The following is an 18,528-nucleotide window of genomic DNA, read 5'->3' on the forward strand; positions in this document are numbered from 1 at the left end:
CAGAAAAGTCGGTATAGAATTTAAGGGTGTGTTTCCTATCAGAGAGGATCATATAAGTCCCGCGCGTGCGTGTGTGTGTGTGTATGCCTATTCTTAAAGGAAATTGTTTATTGGTAGTGGTCCCATTGCATTCGGTTCGGATTCCAACGAATTTCAATGAGCCTCAAAACCGGTTTGTTACAAAACAAATTTTATTGTATTTTTTGGATTCTTGGGAAAACTCTTTGGAAATAATATCCTATTTAAATGCACTTTAGTTGCAATTTAAATAACGTCTGCAGAGCGGCATGGTTTCGCTCCATCCCTGATGTTGCGAAATACAACTCTGCCGCCGTTCGCAGGGCAGCGGCTTGTTCCCGCGCGAAACATATGAAAGACAACACGAACGAGAGGGACAGAGCGACAGGCGACAGCTGGGCCGGCTAGTTGGGAAATAGAATAGAATATTGAATAGAAAGTGAAGGGAAGCCAGGGACCAGAACAAGGGAGAGATTCCAGCACCGTCAAGCGCAGCCCCTACACATGTACATACATGGTACAAATGCAGTTTTGCCGTCGTGTGCGTGTGCGTGCGCCTGTTCCTGTGCCTGTGTGTATGCGGCGCTCCAGGTAGCTTACTGTAGTTGGAATCCATTGTTTATTAAAAACCTACCCCGAGAGCCTAGAGCCTGCAGTCTGCTTTTCGCGTAGCATTCTCTGACATTCTGCCGCCAATTTTTCCGTCTTTTGCGCTCATTTGACGCTGATCCGGCGAGGAGAACACCAGAACACCAGACACACGGCTCAACTGGAACCAAACCAACCAAAACGCAATGGATTCGAACGTAAGTGCCTCTTCTGGCTACACAAACCAGATCAGGAACAGTGCTGACCCTGATGACTCCTTGCAGGTATACAAACGCGTCGTGAGCGCCAACGGGTCGCACTTTGTCAGTGTGCACGACGAGAAGAAGAATCGCGGACGGGAGGAGCCACTGATGCTGAATGCCTGGTCCCAGACCAACAGCGACGACTTCGAGGTGCTGCGCAGCGTCAACATCGACTCCAATATGGATGCCGAGAACCGTGTGCTGCTCGAAAAGGTGCGCTACCTGGAGAACAAGCTGAAGGAGCACACGGATCTGCTCTCCCAGATCCATGCCACCTCGGCGCGCATGCAACAGTCGTTGGGAGTGGCGGATGCTGCGTCCCCAACGCCGCCCGTCTATCCAAGCCACCAGATCCTGACGCCGCCCAGCTCGGTGATCTGTGCCCCCGTCCAAGGCTCGCAGCAGCAGCGGACCGAGGTGCTGGACTACAAGATCATTTCGGCATCGGACGACGCCGACGCCATTGAGATTCGCCTCGCAGCAGAGAGTCTCAACAGCCTGAGCTCCTCCTCCGACTCGGATCGCCTCGAAATGTGCATTGGGACGGACAGCCAGAATCAGACACAGCCCTCGCCCCAAATACTGAACAGAGACATCAAGCGAGAACTGTCCAGACAGCAGGAGACCGCGCCCTTGCAGTTCATCAAGCGGCGTAAGCTGCAGGAGATCCAGGTGCAGGAGACCCCGTCTCCGAAGACAAAACCCAAGCTGCCCTTGAAGCTGAAGCCCAGAACCAGCGATCCCAGCAACGGCCAGTCCAATGACAACGTGATGATCTCCCTGGGGCCGAACAACACCTGTGTTCCGGCCAGCGTGTTCGAGAACATCAACTGGACGGCCTGCTCCCTTGCCACCCGCAAGCTGCTCGTGACAATCTTCGACCGCGAAACCTTGGCCACCCACTCGATGACGGGGAAGCCCTCGCCCGCCTTCAGGGACCAGCCGAAGCCGCTCAAGCAGATGCTGGACCCCGCCAAGATCCAGGACATTATCTTCGCCGTCACCCACAAATGCAACGCCAGCGAGAAGGAGGTCCGCAATGCCATCACCACAAAGTGCGCGGACGAGAACAAAATGCTGAAGATCCAGAACGGCAAGCGTCGCACCAGCGGGGTCAACGGGAAGGAGAACATGGTTTAGTTTAGTTTTTATGTTACGCATGGAGCACCGAAAGGAACAACCCCAAACACAAAGTTATTCACCATAGATTAAGTTTATTATTTAACGGATTATACACTACTTCAATACATGTAGGCTATTTTACAGATCTCGAAGATATTTTTCCAATCTGAACCAAAATCGTGTGCTTAATTTTGACCAAGGCGGAGAGGGGGGTCTAATAAGATTGGGAGAAAGTTTTTATAGATTTTTGTTTGCAAGCAACATTTTTCTGGAATGGCGCCAAAAGTTAAAATTTGTTAGAGTGACCAGCTCAAAGGCAATCTAGTATTTTTTTCTTAGCGTTGCAATACCGTTTCACCGGCAGTCAGCTGTTTACGCTCATGTTTTTGGCGCTTTGCTTGCGGCCTTCGTTTCTTCTGATTTACTTAGATTTCTTAATGAAAATGAAAGCTTTAGCGGTTGAATGGCGGTGGAATTAGCAACTTTAACAGACAGTTTCCTCCCTGAAGTAGTGGATCTCATCTTCAAGAACTACCAAGACAAATCCCACAGTTGCGGCCTCTCGAAAGGTGAATTTTCCTGCACAAGCAATTTGAAACCCTTTCAATTATAAAACATATCCCTTGCAGAGGACCGAAAGCAGTTGTTCTACCACCTATCGCAATTGCTGGGAGCAGAGCTGGTGGAGCGATCCTTGCACCTGCTGGACAGATATAGCTTCATCTACTACTATTCCAAAAACAATCGAAAACAGTGCGTTGCGGAACTCCACAAAGGAACGCTTTATTACCGAGTGATCCCAGGGAATAACTACTGCAAGTGCGACTTCTTCCAAAGCCATGTCCTGCAGCTGCCCAGCGGAGTGCTGTACCACGACCTGCCAAGGGACATAACCACCACACTGGACGGCTGGAGCGACGCCAGCAGGGTTTCGTACACCTGCCCGCACGTTTTGGCCCTTAAGCTGCATCAATTGCTGCAGCATCCTGCGGAACAGGCAGTCGCTGATGAAGAGTTTAGGGCCCTGCGCAGCTCCATCTACCTAGACTAGAATGGAGGACCATTTGGAGGACTACAAATTTGTAAGTCGCTTGGATCACGTGAAGACCTTCAACGCCGCCATCAAATCAATATGCTTTAACGATGTAAGCCCTCCCCCTGCTTTGCTCGAGATAGTTGTTGCCTTAAATTCTTTTGTCACCCACAGTATGCCATGCTTCAAGTCTCCGACGAGGGACTGCGCATCACAGTGGAGCAGGGCAGGTCGATCCAAGCCACTCTCTTTATGCCCCCAGCTGCCTTCACGGAGTTCCATGTGCAGGACTTTCAGAGCTTTGGCCTGAAAATGAACGCCCTCTCGGAGTGTCTGAACCTATTTGGGACGGCCGATTGCAGCGTCCGGATGCTGTACAAGGACCAGGGCGACCCCCTGAAGATAATTCTGTACCCGTACGACGACGAAGATGTGAGCACAGAGTGCGCCATCAAGACCATGGACTCCGAGGAGCCCATCGAGTACGATTTGAACCTAAAAGACTCGGACCTGAACACGATTTTCGTGCGCGGTCCAAACTTGTCCAAGATCTTCCATGAACTGGAGAAGTCGGCGGAGGAATTCGAGTTCATCACTTCGCCCGATCGGCCGCACTTCAAAATTACCACCATCGGCATCATGCAGGCGGTGTTCAGCGTTGAGGTGGCCAAAACCAGCCCCATGATGATGATGTTCAACTGCCCCCAGACTTTGGTGGCCCGATACAAGAGCCAGCAGATACGGCTCACGAACAAGGCCATGCAGGCGGCCACAAAGGTGTCCATCAAAACGAATACCCTCGGCCTACTGGAGCTGCATCTCGTGATGCAGGGAGAGGGTCAGGAGGAAATCTTTGTGCAGTTTTATGTCGTGCCCTTGCTTAATGGTATCGACTAGAATCGATGAGCAGGATATGTATACCTCTTCTAGGGTGTTCCTAATACCCAAACCTCCTTGAAAACAACAGTTTATTATGTCAGAGGTCGAAATGCCACTCAGGAATAGCATACACTTATAATTAAGCTCATTTTCATATTTATTCATAGCTTAAGATGTCCTTTAAGAGTATTCTTTGAACATTTTCTGTTCTACTCGTACTATTACATAAAATATATTGGAATTATTGGCGTCCACAGTCTTAGGTGTTCTTTTGCCACTAACCTGATCATAAACGTATCCATATCTCAAACTTGGCTTTACGAAAGCAGAAGACTATCAGACCGATCCAATAGAGTTAGTCCTATATCGAGCAACACTCCGAAAGTAGGATGGTAGGCGGCTCCATGGATATTGAAGGGAAGAGCTCTTGTTAACAATACTAGGGGCGGTTCCGATGCAAAGCATAGAGCAAAATATCTACTTTATGATTAGATCATGCGATTTTTACCACATTCGGTAGCCAAATTATCAATGGCGCTGTGAAGTCTAGTTTCTTATAGAAAACTCAATCAAAACATAGCCAAAAAGGTTCATAATCGGATGACATTGTTGCTCTTTGATGACAAAGGATCGACCTATTTGCATGGTTTCAAAAACTACTCAATTTGGAACTAAAAAGAGCTATTCTAAATATAATAAATAACGAAATAGGGCTGTCGCTTTATCGAAGGAGAAGGATTAAGAAGACGTCTTTCCGTACCAGAGAGAAGATGCCTATCGGGAGACGATCAAGGAATATTGCGTGCTTCTGTGTCAAGTATCGCTTCACCCCATGTCTCAGCCATGCCACCACAACGTGCCACAGCGCAAGGGCCTTTTAATCTACTTTCAATGTTAAGCGATAGTCATTTCACAATATTTTCTTGGTTCGAAAATGTGCATATTAATGCTTATTCTGCTGGAAAACTGACCAGGGGGTTCATCAATCGGCCGGGTCGTTGGCTCCCACAAAAGCTGGCTGTGCTGATAAGTCATCTATAAATATCGGTCTAAGAACATCTCAATAGCATTTAAATATATTTCAATATATAGTATATATTTATCCCCCCTTCCGCATACCCCGTTTTAGACGGTCTTCTACGATTACATGGAGACTAGCAGCCCGGATCGACGACGGCGCTGGATGAGGTCTGAGCGGCAGAGTCGAGTCGATCAGTACCGGCCGAGAGTCCGGGGAGCCTCCAACTACGCGGATCGCGGCAACATGTACATCTTAGTGACGCTGGGACTGATCGTGGTGCACCTGCTGCTGCTGCCCCTCTACGTGTATCTCACGTGGCATCACAGGTTCTGGCGCAAGAGGGGCCTGGTCACGGCGCGTCCGCTCACCATGTTGGGCACCTATCCGGGACTGCTGACGAGGACGAGCAATCTGGTGGAGGATGTGCAGAAGGTTTACGAGTGAGTTGGCCCTTTGGCTTTGGTTTTCAGTCCATCTAAGAGTTCCCTGTAACCCTCCAAAGCAAATACAAGGGAAAACATCGGGCCGTGGGGGTGTTTGTGACGCGTCAGCCGCAGATCCTGGTGCTCGACCCGGAGCTGGCCCACGAGATTCTGGTGGTGAATTTCCGCTGCTACAAGGACTCGCTGACCAGCTCGTATATGCGGCATGCCAGGTGGGACAAGTACGCGCGCCGCAATCCCTTCTGGGCCTCCGGCCAGTCCTGGCGCAGCCTCCGCACAGACGCCCAGGCGGGGATATCGGGGCATCGCCTGAAGCAGGGCTATGCCATTTGGGAGGAGGGCGGCAGGATGCTGACCAGCTACATGACGGATCGGATCAAGGCGCCCCACAATCTCCTCGAGACTAGAGATGTGAGTGCAGCAGGCTGTCCCATTCAAGAACCCATTCGATGTGTCTGCCTTTTCAGCTCTGCTTTCGCTACACGGCCCATGTCATGGCCGACTTTATTTGGGGCATCGATGCCGGGACCCTGAGCCGGCCCCAGGAGCACCCCAACAAGGTGCAGCAGATGGCCAGCAAGTGGACCAGCCATGCCTTCTATATGATATCCGTATTCATGGCCTCGATTGTGGCTCCTTTCAGCCGATTACTGCTGCGCCTGCGCTTCTACCCGAAAGAGACGGACGAGTTTTTCTCTCGGCTAACCAAGGAGTCCATTGACATGCGCCTCAGTGCCGGCAATGACAACACCCGCACAGACTATCTCTCTCATCTGCTGCAGCTGCGCGAACAGAAGCAGGCCTCCCACGATGATCTGGTGGGGCATGCGCTGACCGTGATGCTAGACGGCTACGACACCACTGGAACGGCTCTCCTCCACGCCCTGTACTATGTGGGTGAGGCCAACACAACGATTCGAGTCCTATGCCATTGACTTTCGCCTCCTTTCAGCTGGCTGAGAACCCGGCAGCCCAGCAGAAGCTGCGCATGGAAATCCTCCAGAGCCTCGACGCCGACAAGAGTCTCGGCTTCGAGAAGCTGTGTGCCCTGCCCTACCTGGAGCAGGTGGTCTATGGTATGTGCTCCCTGCCTCTCCCTCTCTTTGTAATTGTATTTATCTGGATCGTCTGCAGAATCTCTGCGGCTTAGCAGCCTCATTCCGCAGTACACCAAGGTCTGCACGAATGCCACCCAAATTCAGCTCAACGAATCAAAGACACTCGAAGTGGAGGAGGGCATGACCGTCATGATACCCAACTATCAGTTCCACCACGATAGAAAGTACTTCCCCGATCCGGAGACGTTCAAGCCGGAACGATTCGATGATGCCGCTCATCTCGAGCTGATCCGCAAAGGTGTCTTTCTCCCCTTCAGCGATGGACCTCGCATTTGCATGGGTATGCTCTCAGGGGGGCCTCACAATGCCTCTATCTCATGTCCCCTATCTCCTGTAGGCATGCGCTTGGCTCTGCTGACTCTCAAGTCCGCCCTGATCCACATTCTCAGCGATTTTCAGGTGGTGCGCGGCAAGAAGAGACTCGTCCCCAATGGCGATGCTGGCTTCGGCGTGGTGCTCCAGGGGAATGTTCATCTGGAGTATAGACGCTTTGTTAGATAGATTTTTATGTTTAAATATACTTTACAATCGTTCTATATATTCTATCTATTTAGGGCCTTAAATCGTACCTTATAGCCCATCATAATCCCTAGAAAATGTTTGGTAACTTCCAATAAACCATGGGCTATCGATGCAGTGAAGATAGATACTATTTCCGTACCCTACCTTACATTTCTTATATAGAACACACTCCTACTTATCGTCAGACTCCAAGAGATAGTGCTATCAGTATCTGGCCTATAAAGTTGTAAAATATAGCACTTTTAATACAAATTACGCCAGTAATGGCTGCGAGTACGTCAGATTACCGATTATTCCGATTTTTTTCCATTAGAGATACGCCGGATGACGCTGTGGTCGGCGTTATCTGGGCAACAAACAAACAGTTTCCATTCGTTCTCCGTGGGGATCTGTTCAGCATGTGGACGACGGTCGGTCTGCTCTTGGGCGCTGTTCATGTGGCCTTTGCCGCGGTCTATTTCTACTTGACCTGGCACCACAAGTACTGGCAGAAGCGGGGCGTGCTCACAGCCGAGCCGCTGACCATCCTGGGCACCTATCCGGGTGTTCTGGCCGACAAGAGCCGCAGTCTCATACTCGACGTCCAGGAGGTGTACAAGTGAGTGGAGACGAGTCCTGCGCCACCCGTTTCTAATGGGCTTTACCTCGCACAGCAAGTACAAAGACCAGCACCGAGCGGTGGGCACTTTCCTCACCCGCCAGCCCCAATTGCTGGTGCTGGACCCGGCCCTGGCCCACGAGGTCCTGGTGGATAAGTTCAGCCACTTCCGGGACACCGTAACCAGCAGCTTTGTGGGCCACAATCCCGACGATAGGTTCGTGCAGGTATCGCCCTTCTTCAGCGCCGGCGATGACTGGAAGCGACGGCGCACTGAGAGCGGGGGCGGAATCACTCCCAATAAACTGAAGATGGCCTTTACGATCTGGGAGCAGAGTGGGAAGAAGCTGTTGGAGTACATCGAGCGGGTGCGACAAGAGAGGGGCGACATCATCGAGACCAGAGACGTGAGTTATCAGCACCGGATTTCCAGATCCAAAGACTGATCTCTGCTGGTTTTAGCTCGCCTATCGCTTTACGGCCAACACGATGGCCGACTTTATTTGGGGCATAGACGCGGGCACCCTGACCGGCGCCGTGGGAGAGACGAGTCCCTTCCAGAAGACCTCCACGGACTGGACCATCAACGCCTTTAAGTCGATCATCAGGTTCAACAAGTCCCTGGTGGCCCCGTTCCTGCGCAAGGTCCTGCAGATGCGGTTCTTCACCAAGACGGCCGAACAGTTCTATCTGCAGCTCACCCGCGATGCTCTCCGGCTGCGCCACAGCGGCAGTGGCTCGGACCGCACGGACTACCTGTCGCACCTGATCCAGCTCCAGCAGCGGGGCATCACCCTCACGGACGCCGTGGGTCACGCCCTGACCGTGCTCTTGGACGGCTACGAGACCTCCGCCGCCGTGCTCTATCACATGCTCTACACGGTAGCTACAATTTCACAATTTCCCATCGAAACCCCCCCACTAAAACGTCACCGAATCTTATCAGCTGAGCGAGCACCCCGAAGAGCAGGAAAAATTACGCTCGGAACTTGCGGAGGCGCTGGCCGCCGACGAGCACCTCAGCTACGAGCAGCTGAACGCCCTGCCCTATCTGGATCAGTGCTTGAATGGTACATATGCCCCATGCCCAACGACGAGTTGTCTCTGACTTTTCCTTTCAGAGTCTCTGCGCCTGACCACGCCCATTGGCTTCTTCATGAGGATCTGCACGAAGGCCACCCAACTGGATTTGGGCCAGGGCCAAGTGGCGGACATAGAGCCAGGCGCCAGTGTTATGATTCCCGCCTACCAGTTTCATCACGACGACGCCTTCTACCCGGAGGCAAGCCTCTTCCAGCCGGATCGCTTCGAGAATGGGGCGGCGAGTGTTCTGACCAAACGGGGCTGTTACCTGCCCTTTGGGGATGGTCCCCGCATTTGTCTAGGTGGGTATTGGACGGCATAAGATGGTCATACACTCCATTGAAGCCCTTAAAAGGGGTTCCTTATGGTATATTCTTGGTATATTCTTTGACAAGCGTTTCGTAACCATTGCAGGCATGCGTGTTGGCCAACTGAGCGTCAAAACGGCCATCCTGCACATCCTCTCGCAGTACCAGGTTGAGCAGACCACAAAGGTTCCCATGGATGCAGACACCGGCCTGGGTATATTCCTCAATGGCGATGTGCAGCTGAAATATACAAAATTGCAAAAATAATAAAGAAGAAAAAAAGATACCCCCGCATTTGTGTCTCGGTGTTGCACAACACTGGCCAGATGTTGCCATATATTGCTCTATATTTTGTCGACAAATAGTAATTTGTATACGAGCAAGTGCATGTGCGCTCGGGTGTGTGTGTGTGTGGGGTGGGGGGTGGGGGGCTTTGGGGCCCAGCCGCGTCGAAATTTAATTTAGCGCAAACCGACCACAGACCTCGGCCCGTGCCACCCACTGTCCTATTCAGCCCTCGCCCTCAGAACTGAGCCTTTATACTGCATATTCCTTTCATATTGAGCGACCGCATGCAGTGGACGTCGACGAAGGACAGCGACGACACCGATCCCCAGCCACAATGCCACCGCCTGTGCCTGAGTATTGTGTTGCAGGCTCTCCCTCCCCGGCTATACCCTTTCCACCGAGTGCTATGCATTTTCTTGGGGCCGCAAATCGTAGGAGTAGATATGTTTTTCGCGGAAAAGGTATCCCGCATCCGTTGTGGGCCTTGCATATATATTTTTGTACATTTTTTATTTGCATTTTTGTAGCGCTTCTTTTTGTTTTTTGCCACAGAATTTCATTTGAGCTTGCAACATGGCGCATTTAAATGTGGCTCCATCTCCCTCGGACACCGAATGCATAAAGGTCGGCGGCTGCTTTGCTGTCGAAGAGGAAAGCGCCCTCCCAGGGGGGTGGGGGACGGGGGACGCTAAATTTATGGGGCTAAACAAATTGCGGATTAAATACGGGAAAAATTAAGTTTCGTTTCTGCAACCGCAAATATTTGAATTCAATTTTGAATGGCGCTGGGGCATGGGGTAAGCCGCGATCAAACAGGAGAAAAAAAAAGACAGAAAAACAGTCGTAAAAAGTTAATGACTGACGCAGTTAGCGGTAAAGGAGGAGCACACTCGGAGGAGCATTTCCATGGTGAAGCAAAGCCAATGGCAAAGCCTTCATTTCATGTTGCAACAACACTCGAAGATAAGCAGTGGCAGCAGGGGAGCAAAAAGCGAGACATGCCCCAGGCAGAGGCGCAGCACCGGGTCACAGAGGGTGAGGCAAGGTTGGCTTCATGCTACGTTGGCTTTTATCCAATTTACCTGATAACCACAAATGAGCGTTAATGGGCAAATAAATAGAAAAGTGCCAACTACGCCACTGCGACGCGTTAACTGAATGGAGACGGTGGAGCCGGTGGCGCCCAACTTGGGCTCCCATAACCATTTGTGTGCAGCCCTTGATGCCCTGTCGCGCATACTTTAGTGCACATACTAAACAAATTTAATGTGCTTACCCGTTTTGGGGTTTCGAGGGGGGGCGAAGGCTTCTAATTTGAGAGTCTCTGATGCAAAAATTGTAAATCCTCAAATCGGATTTTATGCTTTGCCGCAACCATTTTTGGGGATGAGCGTTTGCTAAGTGCAGATGCCGGTAGATGGGGGCCATAAATCGGTATGCCTAATCGATTGCCAAGGATATTCAGTTGAGGCTCCTACCAGCTCAAAGCCCAGGCTCGGTCTGCCCTTGGCCCGTCCCCACGCCCCGTCTCGGACACGTTTGACAAACCTGCACGCCCTGGCAAACAATGTGCCAAATTCGAAGCGGGCTCCGGGCTGGGGTCACGCCACTCGAGAGCCTGGCCAACATTGCGTCAACGTAACATTAATTTGTGCACGTTCCATTTGCCAGCGGCTGGCTCTGGACTGGCTGCTGGGTGCAACACTTTGGCCACAAACACAGAAACAAACACCAGTGCAAACACAGACGGAGACCCCCAGACACAGAGACACAGAGAGACAGAGACACAGAGAGAGACACTCGCAGAGGTAGACAAAATGGAGGCCAGCAAACGGGTAATGGAATTAGCAACAATTTAACCATTAAACACATCATGTGCATTGGCATGTTGCACATTCAGTCGGTGGATTACCCTGTTCCTGCCTTGCCTCCCCCCCTCCCCCCCCCCCCCACCCACTGGTGCCCCACAGCCGCCCCAACATCCGACCCCATTAAGCATTGTTTCGAGTTACAGTTCGGTGGCCCCCTCCACCCCCCCTCGGGCTGGTTCTGGCTGGTTAGCTCAGTTACAAGTCCCGCAGCTTCCAGCTCCCTCTGCCGTGTCCGGTCTGGATCCGGGCATCTCCCGCGGTTTATTGGCATTAAATCCGAGCCAGCGCCACGTTGCCATTTTGGCTTTATCCTGCTTAATAGACTTTCGGTTGCTTTTATTGCATTGCAATGCAAGGCCACTGATTGGGCCACCTCTCAAACGTGGCCATTAATTAAATGGAAATTTGCCCAAGCTTCGGCCATCAACTTTCGCCTTTGCCAGCTCCCAGGGATAGTGGACTGCGGCCAAGTATCTTCGGGCTTTATGGCAGGTACTTACTTCTACGTAAGCCAGAGACAAATCATTTCTGCTGACGCGGCCTAAACATACGGGCCAAATGGCAGCCGAGGCAAAGAACTGCCTTGAAGGTGGCTTCTAGGAGCCTATGTATTGGCCAAGGTTCTGCAAGGTTGACAAAGAACTAGTTCCAATCGTTGCCCAGCATCTCGTAGGGAATTTGTTCACACACATGACTGGGGGCCTACGGATGATCTGGGCTTAGGCCTGGCCAGGTAATTGTGCCGGAAAAATGGCCTCATTAGCACAACAAATGTGTGCTGTTTTCCCGGAGAAAGCCCGCCCAAAAGTAAACAACAAACGGCCCCATCCAATGGGGGGAGGGTGGAGGCTGCTCTCCGTCTTAATTAAAATTGAAAGTGCCCCCCAAAAAGTCAGCGAGGGGTGTCTAACATTTTCATAAGCAAAGCAAATGAAAATTAAGCGAATTCTAAATGAAAATAGACAGCAACTTTGGGGCTGCTTTTGTTAATTCTAAACGCTGGCCATTCATAAATCATTAATATGCTAAAATGACGGGTGAAGAGGCCCCCCACCCCCATATACACGCCCACTTGGGCAGCCACCGAGCCAGACAGAGCCACGGGTCTCCCTTTAGTCCCTTTGTTGCTGGATCCTGAATGTGTGTGGGGATGGGGATGGGGGGACAGATACAAACTTAAAGAATTATAACTTTGGGGCTTTTGGGCGCACAATGACCACAAAAGTAAATAAAATGCCAGCCCGCAAGCCGGGAAGGGAAACTGCACAAAAAATAGCCAACAAGAGACAAGTTTTAAATATAATTTCAGCTTTTGTGCTAGTGGAACACGATATGGAGACCAGACCGGAAAAAAAACCCAAACCCTAACAAAAAAGCAAAGAAAAACAGAAATAAGGGAAATGTCTCTGCGGACTGGCCGATAAGTTACTCGAAGAACAGAGCCGGCCATGCCCCCTCCGGGCCCTGTCAATATTTGTTTCGCAATCAGCAAATACATACGTGTGCAGTCGGGCTTAGGGCAGAGCCAATGCGAGAATAAATGAAGTTTTGCCGGTCAGCAGAGGAAACGGAAATTGGCAACAAACACTAAGCACACAAGAGGGAACCAATGCCAAAAAACTGAAGCCGGTCAATTAGAAAAGTGTGGGCGGGGAGTCCCCCACCTTTTCTCAGCTTTAGATCAGCTGTTTATGGTTGAAAGATATTTATTTTGATGCCCTTTAGGTCCCTCTGGACACGCCTGAGGACTGTCATGAGCAGTGACAAACGTCATGACTTTTGCTTGACTTTTTCCGCGCTGCCATTGGGTGCCCTTGGTTCCCAATACTCCAATACTTATTCGTTGTAGACTTTTAATGCTTAGAGGACATGACAAAGTACTGGATCAACCCGTTTCCAAGTTCGGGACACGAATCCCTCCACCCTGTTCTTGCTGTCCCTTCGGTACACTTCTGACTATGGCTCTGTGTTTTGCAAAACACTCGGTTTTCATTTCAAGGCGCTCTCCTTTTCGTGCCCTCGATATTTGGTGTAACAGTGATTATTTTCCGATAATTTATCGATAACCAAATCGGACAAAACGCTCGATAGACAACGATCTCTCTCAGCTTTTGCTAGATTTTGTCCTGAAAGAGGGGAAAACATAGAAGGTTTATCCCCTTTGATTCGAAGTTTGTAATATGTTAGCTGTTTCCAGAAGGAAGGGTTTCTAAACCACATCCATAAACGTCTGTCCATCCCGTGTCGTGACGCCTAGGAGTCAGAGCAAGCTGCTATACAGAGACACACCTGGAATAAGGCTCATTGGTCTTATATTTGATTTACAATTTAGATAATAGAATGGAATAGTATGGGCGCCCCTTAAATCGCAACGCCAGGACTGGTTGTTTCCTGTCTCCTCGGCCTTATCATCATCTGAGCGCCTTTCAGCGAGTAGTTGTGACCCTTAAACGTAGCCCAGAGGATGCCCTTTCCATAGGAGTTATCGCCATAATTTCCAGCCAGATGGCTAAGCAAAGAGATCGGTGAAAGCCCTTCTTTTGGAAGCTACTTATGTAAGTGTTTTTACCTGTCATGACACGAATTGTACCACCAAGCACTGGAGTAAGTGACTGCACAGTTGTCCCCATGTCGATCATTATCGCGATCCCGTGTGGTAAACTTCTGGCCCAGATGTAAGGCGAGAGCATCGCCGGCATTCCCCGAGGTAAGGCCCAGCGATTCCAGGGTATATGCCTCTTTCTCTGATCCGATTCGGAAGTTGTCGTACATCTGGTATCGCCGCTCTGCCCCGTGGTCCTCCAAGAGCACGAGTAGTTCCTGGGCCTCAGCTGAGGTCATGGCGTGCAGTTTGTCGAGGCCCAGGAAGAACTCATTTTGCAACTTGCCAAAGCCGTGCTTGTAGTCAATCCAATCCCGGTTGAAGTCCTCGCTGCCGTCAGTACGCCGCAGGAAGAGGGTCCAGCCGCCTCCGTGAGACAGCTGGTCGCAGGCCACCATAAAGGGGTGATCACTGTACGTGGGCACCACGATCGACATGATTTCGCTGCTCTGCGCCAAGATCGTGGGCTTGGCGCAGCTTTTCCCGTAAGGCATTGTCTCCGGCCCAGTTTTGGACAGGCAAGTGTCCAGTTTCTTGGCCAGATCATTCAACAACTCTCTATGGCACTCCTGCTCCACTCTGCGAATGGTTTGGATAGGATAAAGTATTTTCAAGCAATCCCCGCCTAGTATTTACCGCACAGCATTTATGTGATATCTCACTGAAGGAGAACTACTACGGATCGAAGACATTTCGCAGACTGTTTCTGCACTCAAGCGGGAAAAAGTACTTGTCAATAATATTGAGAATAATATTCTGAAATGCAGCATTCTGAAGGGGCTACTGTAAAGGCAAAGTGATTCGAGTGGACTGAAGCTGGAATATATGGGAAGCTGGGGCTTTCTTATCGCTACGTCCGAGTTCTGAGAGATAAGAGAAATCATGGCAAATATATATGCATATATTTATATATTTTTTATAGGTTATAGCTATATGTTTTCTCAGGGTTCAGAGCGCCCTTTCGTAGCCTCTTCTTGTGCTGGAATTTATTTTCCTGTATTCTCATTTTTTTTTTGGTGATTCTTTTTCCTGCCTGCAGAGCCGGTCATGGCCAACATTTGCAGCTTTTGTCAGTGGCTGCAATGCCACCAAAATTTAATGCGCCACGGAGTCGGAGCTCCTCCTCCCCCACCACCACCGCCGCCGTCGCCGCTGACGTGGGGCGTCTCTGGCTGCGGCTGCGTCTGAGGGTGTTTGGGGGCAAAAGCAATAAATTTTCATGCCCACTGTCAGAGCCGAGAGCCGAGAGCGTGTTTACTTTTGTCTGACGTTGTGGGAGGGGTCCCAGGTCCCACCCACTGCCGCTGAGTGTCATATTTCTGTGGGACACATCTTACGGAAGGTATTCTCACTGGCTAATGGGAGTACGCATATTACTCTCCGGAAACGGAATAAACAATGCCCAGCGGAAGATCGAGTACTGGCGAGGGAGACTCGAATACCTTTGCTTAAGGCCTATGAATTTTTGTGAATATCTTCTGAATATTCCACTGGCATTTCATGGAGCCACAACGGAGGTCATTTTTGTGTACATTTAATAGGGTTTTTGTCCCTGAAACCTGGGAAAGCGTATTCCTCTTTCGCTCTTTCGCTTTGGCGGCAAACTCCTTTCATTTTTCCTTTTTATTTCGTACGTACATTCGCAGTTATTTGCTTGCTTGCTGGTTTTTTTTTTTTTTTTGTTATTTAACGAGCATTTTCTGTCCGTTTCATTTTTTGCAACTTTTGTAGCGTTTTACAGTCGTATGAATATTAAATTAAATTTTGTGCCCTCTTTCCATTCGAGTTGTGAAGGTGAGAGGGGGGCGGGGGAGGGGGGCGTGCAGGCGGAGAATGGGAATTCAAAATGGTGGACTCCGCTTGATAATGGAAACAGCAGAAGATGCCACATGTGCCATTCATCAGGGGCGGCTATCCGCTTTTAATCAAATGCAAAGTTGACCAAAGAACCGGAACAGGGACAGGGCGGTGGCGAGAGGTGCGGTGGGGTGGGGTGGGCTGAGGTGAGTGGACAAGGACATTCCTGACGACGGCTGACGTCTGCAGCCTCAAGATGGCCAAGTGTGCCCCTCCTTCGGGGGCCCCCAGCCTGCTCCTGTGGCCTGCATCGGCAAATGCAAAGCAGTTAGAGCCGCCGCCTGCTGGCTGCTGACTGCTGCCTGCTGGATGCTGACTGTGCCTGATATGGCTCACTTCAGTCATTTATCTTCTTTTACGGCTTGAAAGGGCGTGCCCGGAGACCATTCAGTACCAGAGGTGCAAGGCAGCTGCTGGGCAATGCATGGGGAGCTCATTCACACACACACACTTACACACACACACATACACGTACTATGTACGAGCAGACGTCCACTGCCAGAAATACTAGTACTCATAATAATTACTAACAATTTACAAAAAAGGAAATGCCTTCAAATAAATAAATAAAAAAAAAGGAAAAAAAATAATAATAAATAATAAAATAAAATAAAAAATAATAAGTTAAGAAAAAAAACAAAGATATATAAATTTAAGGATATCAAATATTCATCATTCGTTTAAAAATAAAATAAAATAATAATAAAAAAATATCAATAATAAATAAAAAAAATAATAATAATAAATAAAAAAAAATAATAAAATAGAATAATAAATTAAGAAAAAAAACTGGGAAATATAAATTTAATGATCTCTAATATAAAATAAAATAAAATTATAATAATACATAAATAAATAAAAAAATAGCAATAAATAAAAAAAAAATAATAATAATAATAAATAATAAAATAAAAATAATAAATTAGGAACAAAAAATGGGAAATATAAATTTAAGGATCTCAAATATTCATCATTCGTTTAAAAATAAAATAAAATTTAAAATAATAATAAAAAAAATTAATAATAGAAAAAATAATAATAATAAATAAATAAATAAAAAATACCAATAATAAATAAAAATAATAATAACAATAAATAATAAAATAAAAAATAATAAATTAAGAAAAAACTGGGAAATATAAACTTAAGCATCTCAAATATTCATCATTCGTTTAAAAATAAAATAAAATAAAATAAAATTTAAAATAATAGTACAAAAAATAATAATAATAAATAAAACAATAAAAAAATAAAAAATAAAAAATAAAAAATAATAAATTAAAAAAAAATGGGAAATATAAGTTTAAGGATCTTAAATATTCATCATTCGTTTAAAGTGAACCTCTTTCACAGCCTAAAATAATCCATTTTAATTTCTGCCATAAGAAGCATTCAAATCAAAGAAGAGTTCAGTGCCCCTCTCTTATGGATCTATGGGATCTATGGCTACCAAACTCCATTGCGAAGATTAGTGGCTTGTTAATCGTAGCCCAGGTGAGCCAACTACAGCTGTTAGTTACAGAAACAGCTGACGAACGGCCTGTGAAAGATCCAGAAAACAAACTCCAGTCGCCTAATCATTCTAGCAAGACAGCAGCATCTTCTGGCCATCACACCACAGTTGGCCAAAGACACAGTGCTCTAAAGAAGACTCCCATCCGTCAATTGGGGCTTCGAACGACGGCACCTCCCAAAATACTACCAATACTCTGCCCTGTATCCCCTGGCAATCAAGTCTAACTACTTTTTACAAGTTTAAATCGTTTTTTATATGAATGAAAAGCAAAGTTAAATAAAATCTAATTTATTTTCCCTCGGTGTAGGCCTGGACACACGCACACGCCTACAGGCTCAGTGTTTGTGTGTGTGTGTGTGTATGACTGCACATGGCTATGGCTGTGCATATTTGAGAAATTGTGTTTGAACTCTGGCTTTGGCTTTGGTTTTCGACTTACTCCGGCCGGCAATTGTTGTTGCGGCCGCTGAGGGAAACGCACAATCCACACACACACAGACACACACACACACTTGAATATTTGCAAAATTTTTAAGCTGTGCTGCCATTTTGACACTTGATCCTGTGTGATTCCTTGCCTGCCACTGCCACTGCCACTGCCACTGCAATGGCCCGTAATAAACTTGACACTTCACCGGGCACGCCCCCACCTGTCCCTCCCCACTCCTCGCTCCTGTCCGCCCATTTGAATGTAAAGTGTGTGCTCTCTTTTAAGATATTCACACAAAACTTGACAACAAACTGCACTTTGGCTTAACAACAAAAGTCCATTGGGCCCGCACTCCCCCCTCCCCCCTTCCCACCACACCGTTATGACTCTGCCCCGCCCATAGAGTTGTGTAATTGAAGATGCAATTAAATGGCCTGCAATGCAATGTATAATTCGATTTCTTTGCATCTCTTTTTTGGCCCGTGACATGTGCGCAAAAATTAGAATTTGGTTTTTGGTCAACACGGCTTTAAAAACTTAAATGGCCAATTCGTGTTCGTGTTATGCAAATGGGAAAATGGAAAATGGCGTGGAAATGGGTACGGAAACGTGCCTAAAATTGCAATTAATCGAATGGCGCATAAAATATCAATAAACAGAGCTCCGGTAAATAACCATCCGCCTCTCCAGAGCTCTCAAATGGGTATTGGATTCGTGGATGATCGAATGCTGGCAATTAATGGCCACCAGTTTGTGGCTACGGCTACGGCTGTGGCTGTATGCAGAGCTCCACTCTAACCCGCCCGGACCCCCAGCCCGGGAGGGGGGGAATTAGAATTAGATTCGTGCTAACCGAAATGGGGAATAATTGCTCTGCGCGTATCGGAATTTAGATATTCCGATGACTACGTCCTGGTGGTAATGGTTACGGCTATAATAAATTCTCTTCACGTTAATTCAGAGATTCA

At 48.4% G+C, this 18,528-nt stretch overlaps 6 protein-coding genes across 7 annotated transcripts; 5 read left to right on the forward strand and 1 right to left on the reverse strand.

The window, feature by feature from the left end:
* Positions 1-348: 348 nt before the first annotated feature.
* Positions 349-2,168, forward strand: insv (insensitive). The gene is made up of 2 exons (XM_001355946.4): positions 349-824; positions 891-2,168. The coding sequence occupies exons 1-2, from the start codon at positions 813-815 to the stop codon at positions 2,007-2,009; spliced, it is 1,131 nt and encodes a 376-aa protein (XP_001355982.3). The 5' UTR covers positions 349-812; the 3' UTR covers positions 2,010-2,168.
* Positions 2,169-2,322: 154 nt separating this feature from the next.
* Positions 2,323-4,153, forward strand: Sws1 (SWIM domain containing Srs2 interacting protein 1). Its single transcript, XM_002133037.3, has 3 exons — positions 2,323-2,560; positions 2,621-3,136; positions 3,199-4,153. The coding sequence occupies exons 1-2, from the start codon at positions 2,455-2,457 to the stop codon at positions 3,040-3,042; spliced, it is 528 nt and encodes a 175-aa protein (XP_002133073.2). The 5' UTR covers positions 2,323-2,454; the 3' UTR covers positions 3,043-3,136; positions 3,199-4,153.
* Rad1 (Radiation insensitive 1) lies at positions 2,904-4,153 on the forward strand. The gene is made up of 2 exons (XM_001355945.4): positions 2,904-3,136; positions 3,199-4,153. The coding sequence occupies exons 1-2, from the start codon at positions 3,044-3,046 to the stop codon at positions 3,919-3,921; spliced, it is 816 nt and encodes a 271-aa protein (XP_001355981.2). The 5' UTR covers positions 2,904-3,043; the 3' UTR covers positions 3,922-4,153.
* An 865-nt stretch (positions 4,154-5,018) lies between these two features.
* Cyp309a2 (Cytochrome P450 309a2) lies at positions 5,019-7,259 on the forward strand. 2 transcript variants are annotated; one of them, XM_033381046.1, is made up of 6 exons: positions 5,021-5,364; positions 5,427-5,778; positions 5,835-6,260; positions 6,320-6,443; positions 6,502-6,765; positions 6,823-7,259. In XM_033381046.1, the coding sequence occupies exons 1-6, from the start codon at positions 5,051-5,053 to the stop codon at positions 6,984-6,986; spliced, it is 1,644 nt and encodes a 547-aa protein (XP_033236937.1). In that variant the 5' UTR covers positions 5,021-5,050; the 3' UTR covers positions 6,987-7,259. The 2 variants fall into 2 exon arrangements, with proteins under 2 accessions (XP_033236938.1, XP_033236937.1); XM_033381047.1 differs by lacking the exons at positions 6,502-6,765; positions 6,823-7,259 and having other exon boundaries at positions 5,019-5,364; positions 5,835-6,264.
* Positions 7,260-7,363: 104 nt separating this feature from the next.
* Cyp309a1 (Cytochrome P450 309a1) lies at positions 7,364-9,280 on the forward strand. Its single transcript, XM_033381045.1, has 6 exons — positions 7,364-7,605; positions 7,661-8,012; positions 8,068-8,487; positions 8,552-8,675; positions 8,727-8,990; positions 9,103-9,280. Exons 1-6 carry the CDS (start codon positions 7,406-7,408, stop codon positions 9,261-9,263), a joined length of 1,521 nt encoding a protein of 506 aa, XP_033236936.1. The 5' UTR covers positions 7,364-7,405; the 3' UTR covers positions 9,264-9,280.
* A 4,226-nt stretch (positions 9,281-13,506) lies between these two features.
* LOC6902531 (ryncolin-2-like) lies at positions 13,507-14,564 on the reverse strand. Its single transcript, XM_002133035.3, has 3 exons — positions 14,394-14,564; positions 13,725-14,336; positions 13,507-13,664 (listed from the first exon to the last, which is right to left on the reverse strand). Exons 1-3 carry the CDS (start codon positions 14,525-14,527, stop codon positions 13,517-13,519), a joined length of 894 nt encoding a protein of 297 aa, XP_002133071.3. The 5' UTR covers positions 14,528-14,564; the 3' UTR covers positions 13,507-13,516.
* Between the last annotated feature and the right edge of the window lie 3,964 nt (positions 14,565-18,528).

The sequence above is a fragment of the Drosophila pseudoobscura genome, chromosome 4 (assembly GCF_009870125.1).
Source record: "Drosophila pseudoobscura strain MV-25-SWS-2005 chromosome 4, UCI_Dpse_MV25, whole genome shotgun sequence".
In the NCBI taxonomy this organism is placed as follows: domain Eukaryota; kingdom Metazoa; phylum Arthropoda; class Insecta; order Diptera; family Drosophilidae; genus Drosophila; species Drosophila pseudoobscura.

Coding starts and splice junctions, on each gene's coding strand:
- Sws1 (XM_002133037.3), top strand. CDS start 2,455: ATGGCGGTGGAATTAGCAACTTTAACAGACAGTTTCCTCCCTGAAGTA. Junction 2,561..2,620: donor CAGTTGCGGCCTCTCGAAAG/GTGAATTTTCCT, acceptor TATCCCTTGCAG/AGGACCGAAAGCAGTTGTTC.
- Rad1 (XM_001355945.4), top strand. CDS start 3,044: ATGGAGGACCATTTGGAGGACTACAAATTTGTAAGTCGCTTGGATCAC. Junction 3,137..3,198: donor AATCAATATGCTTTAACGAT/GTAAGCCCTCCC, acceptor TGTCACCCACAG/TATGCCATGCTTCAAGTCTC.
- Cyp309a2 (XM_033381046.1), top strand. CDS start 5,051: ATGGAGACTAGCAGCCCGGATCGACGACGGCGCTGGATGAGGTCTGAG. Junction 5,779..5,834: donor ATCTCCTCGAGACTAGAGAT/GTGAGTGCAGCA, acceptor CTGCCTTTTCAG/CTCTGCTTTCGCTACACGGC. Junction 6,766..6,822: donor TGGACCTCGCATTTGCATGG/GTATGCTCTCAG, acceptor TATCTCCTGTAG/GCATGCGCTTGGCTCTGCTG.
- Cyp309a1 (XM_033381045.1), top strand. CDS start 7,406: ATGTGGACGACGGTCGGTCTGCTCTTGGGCGCTGTTCATGTGGCCTTT. Junction 8,676..8,726: donor TCTGGATCAGTGCTTGAATG/GTACATATGCCC, acceptor TTTTCCTTTCAG/AGTCTCTGCGCCTGACCACG. Junction 8,991..9,102: donor TGGTCCCCGCATTTGTCTAG/GTGGGTATTGGA, acceptor TAACCATTGCAG/GCATGCGTGTTGGCCAACTG.
- LOC6902531 (XM_002133035.3), bottom strand. CDS start 14,527: ATGCTGCATTTCAGAATATTATTCTCAATATTATTGACAAGTACTTTT. Junction 14,337..14,393: donor TATCACATAAATGCTGTGCG/GTAAATACTAGG, acceptor AACCATTCGCAG/AGTGGAGCAGGAGTGCCATA. Junction 13,665..13,724: donor TACAATTCGTGTCATGACAG/GTAAAAACACTT, acceptor CTCTTTGCTTAG/CCATCTGGCTGGAAATTATG.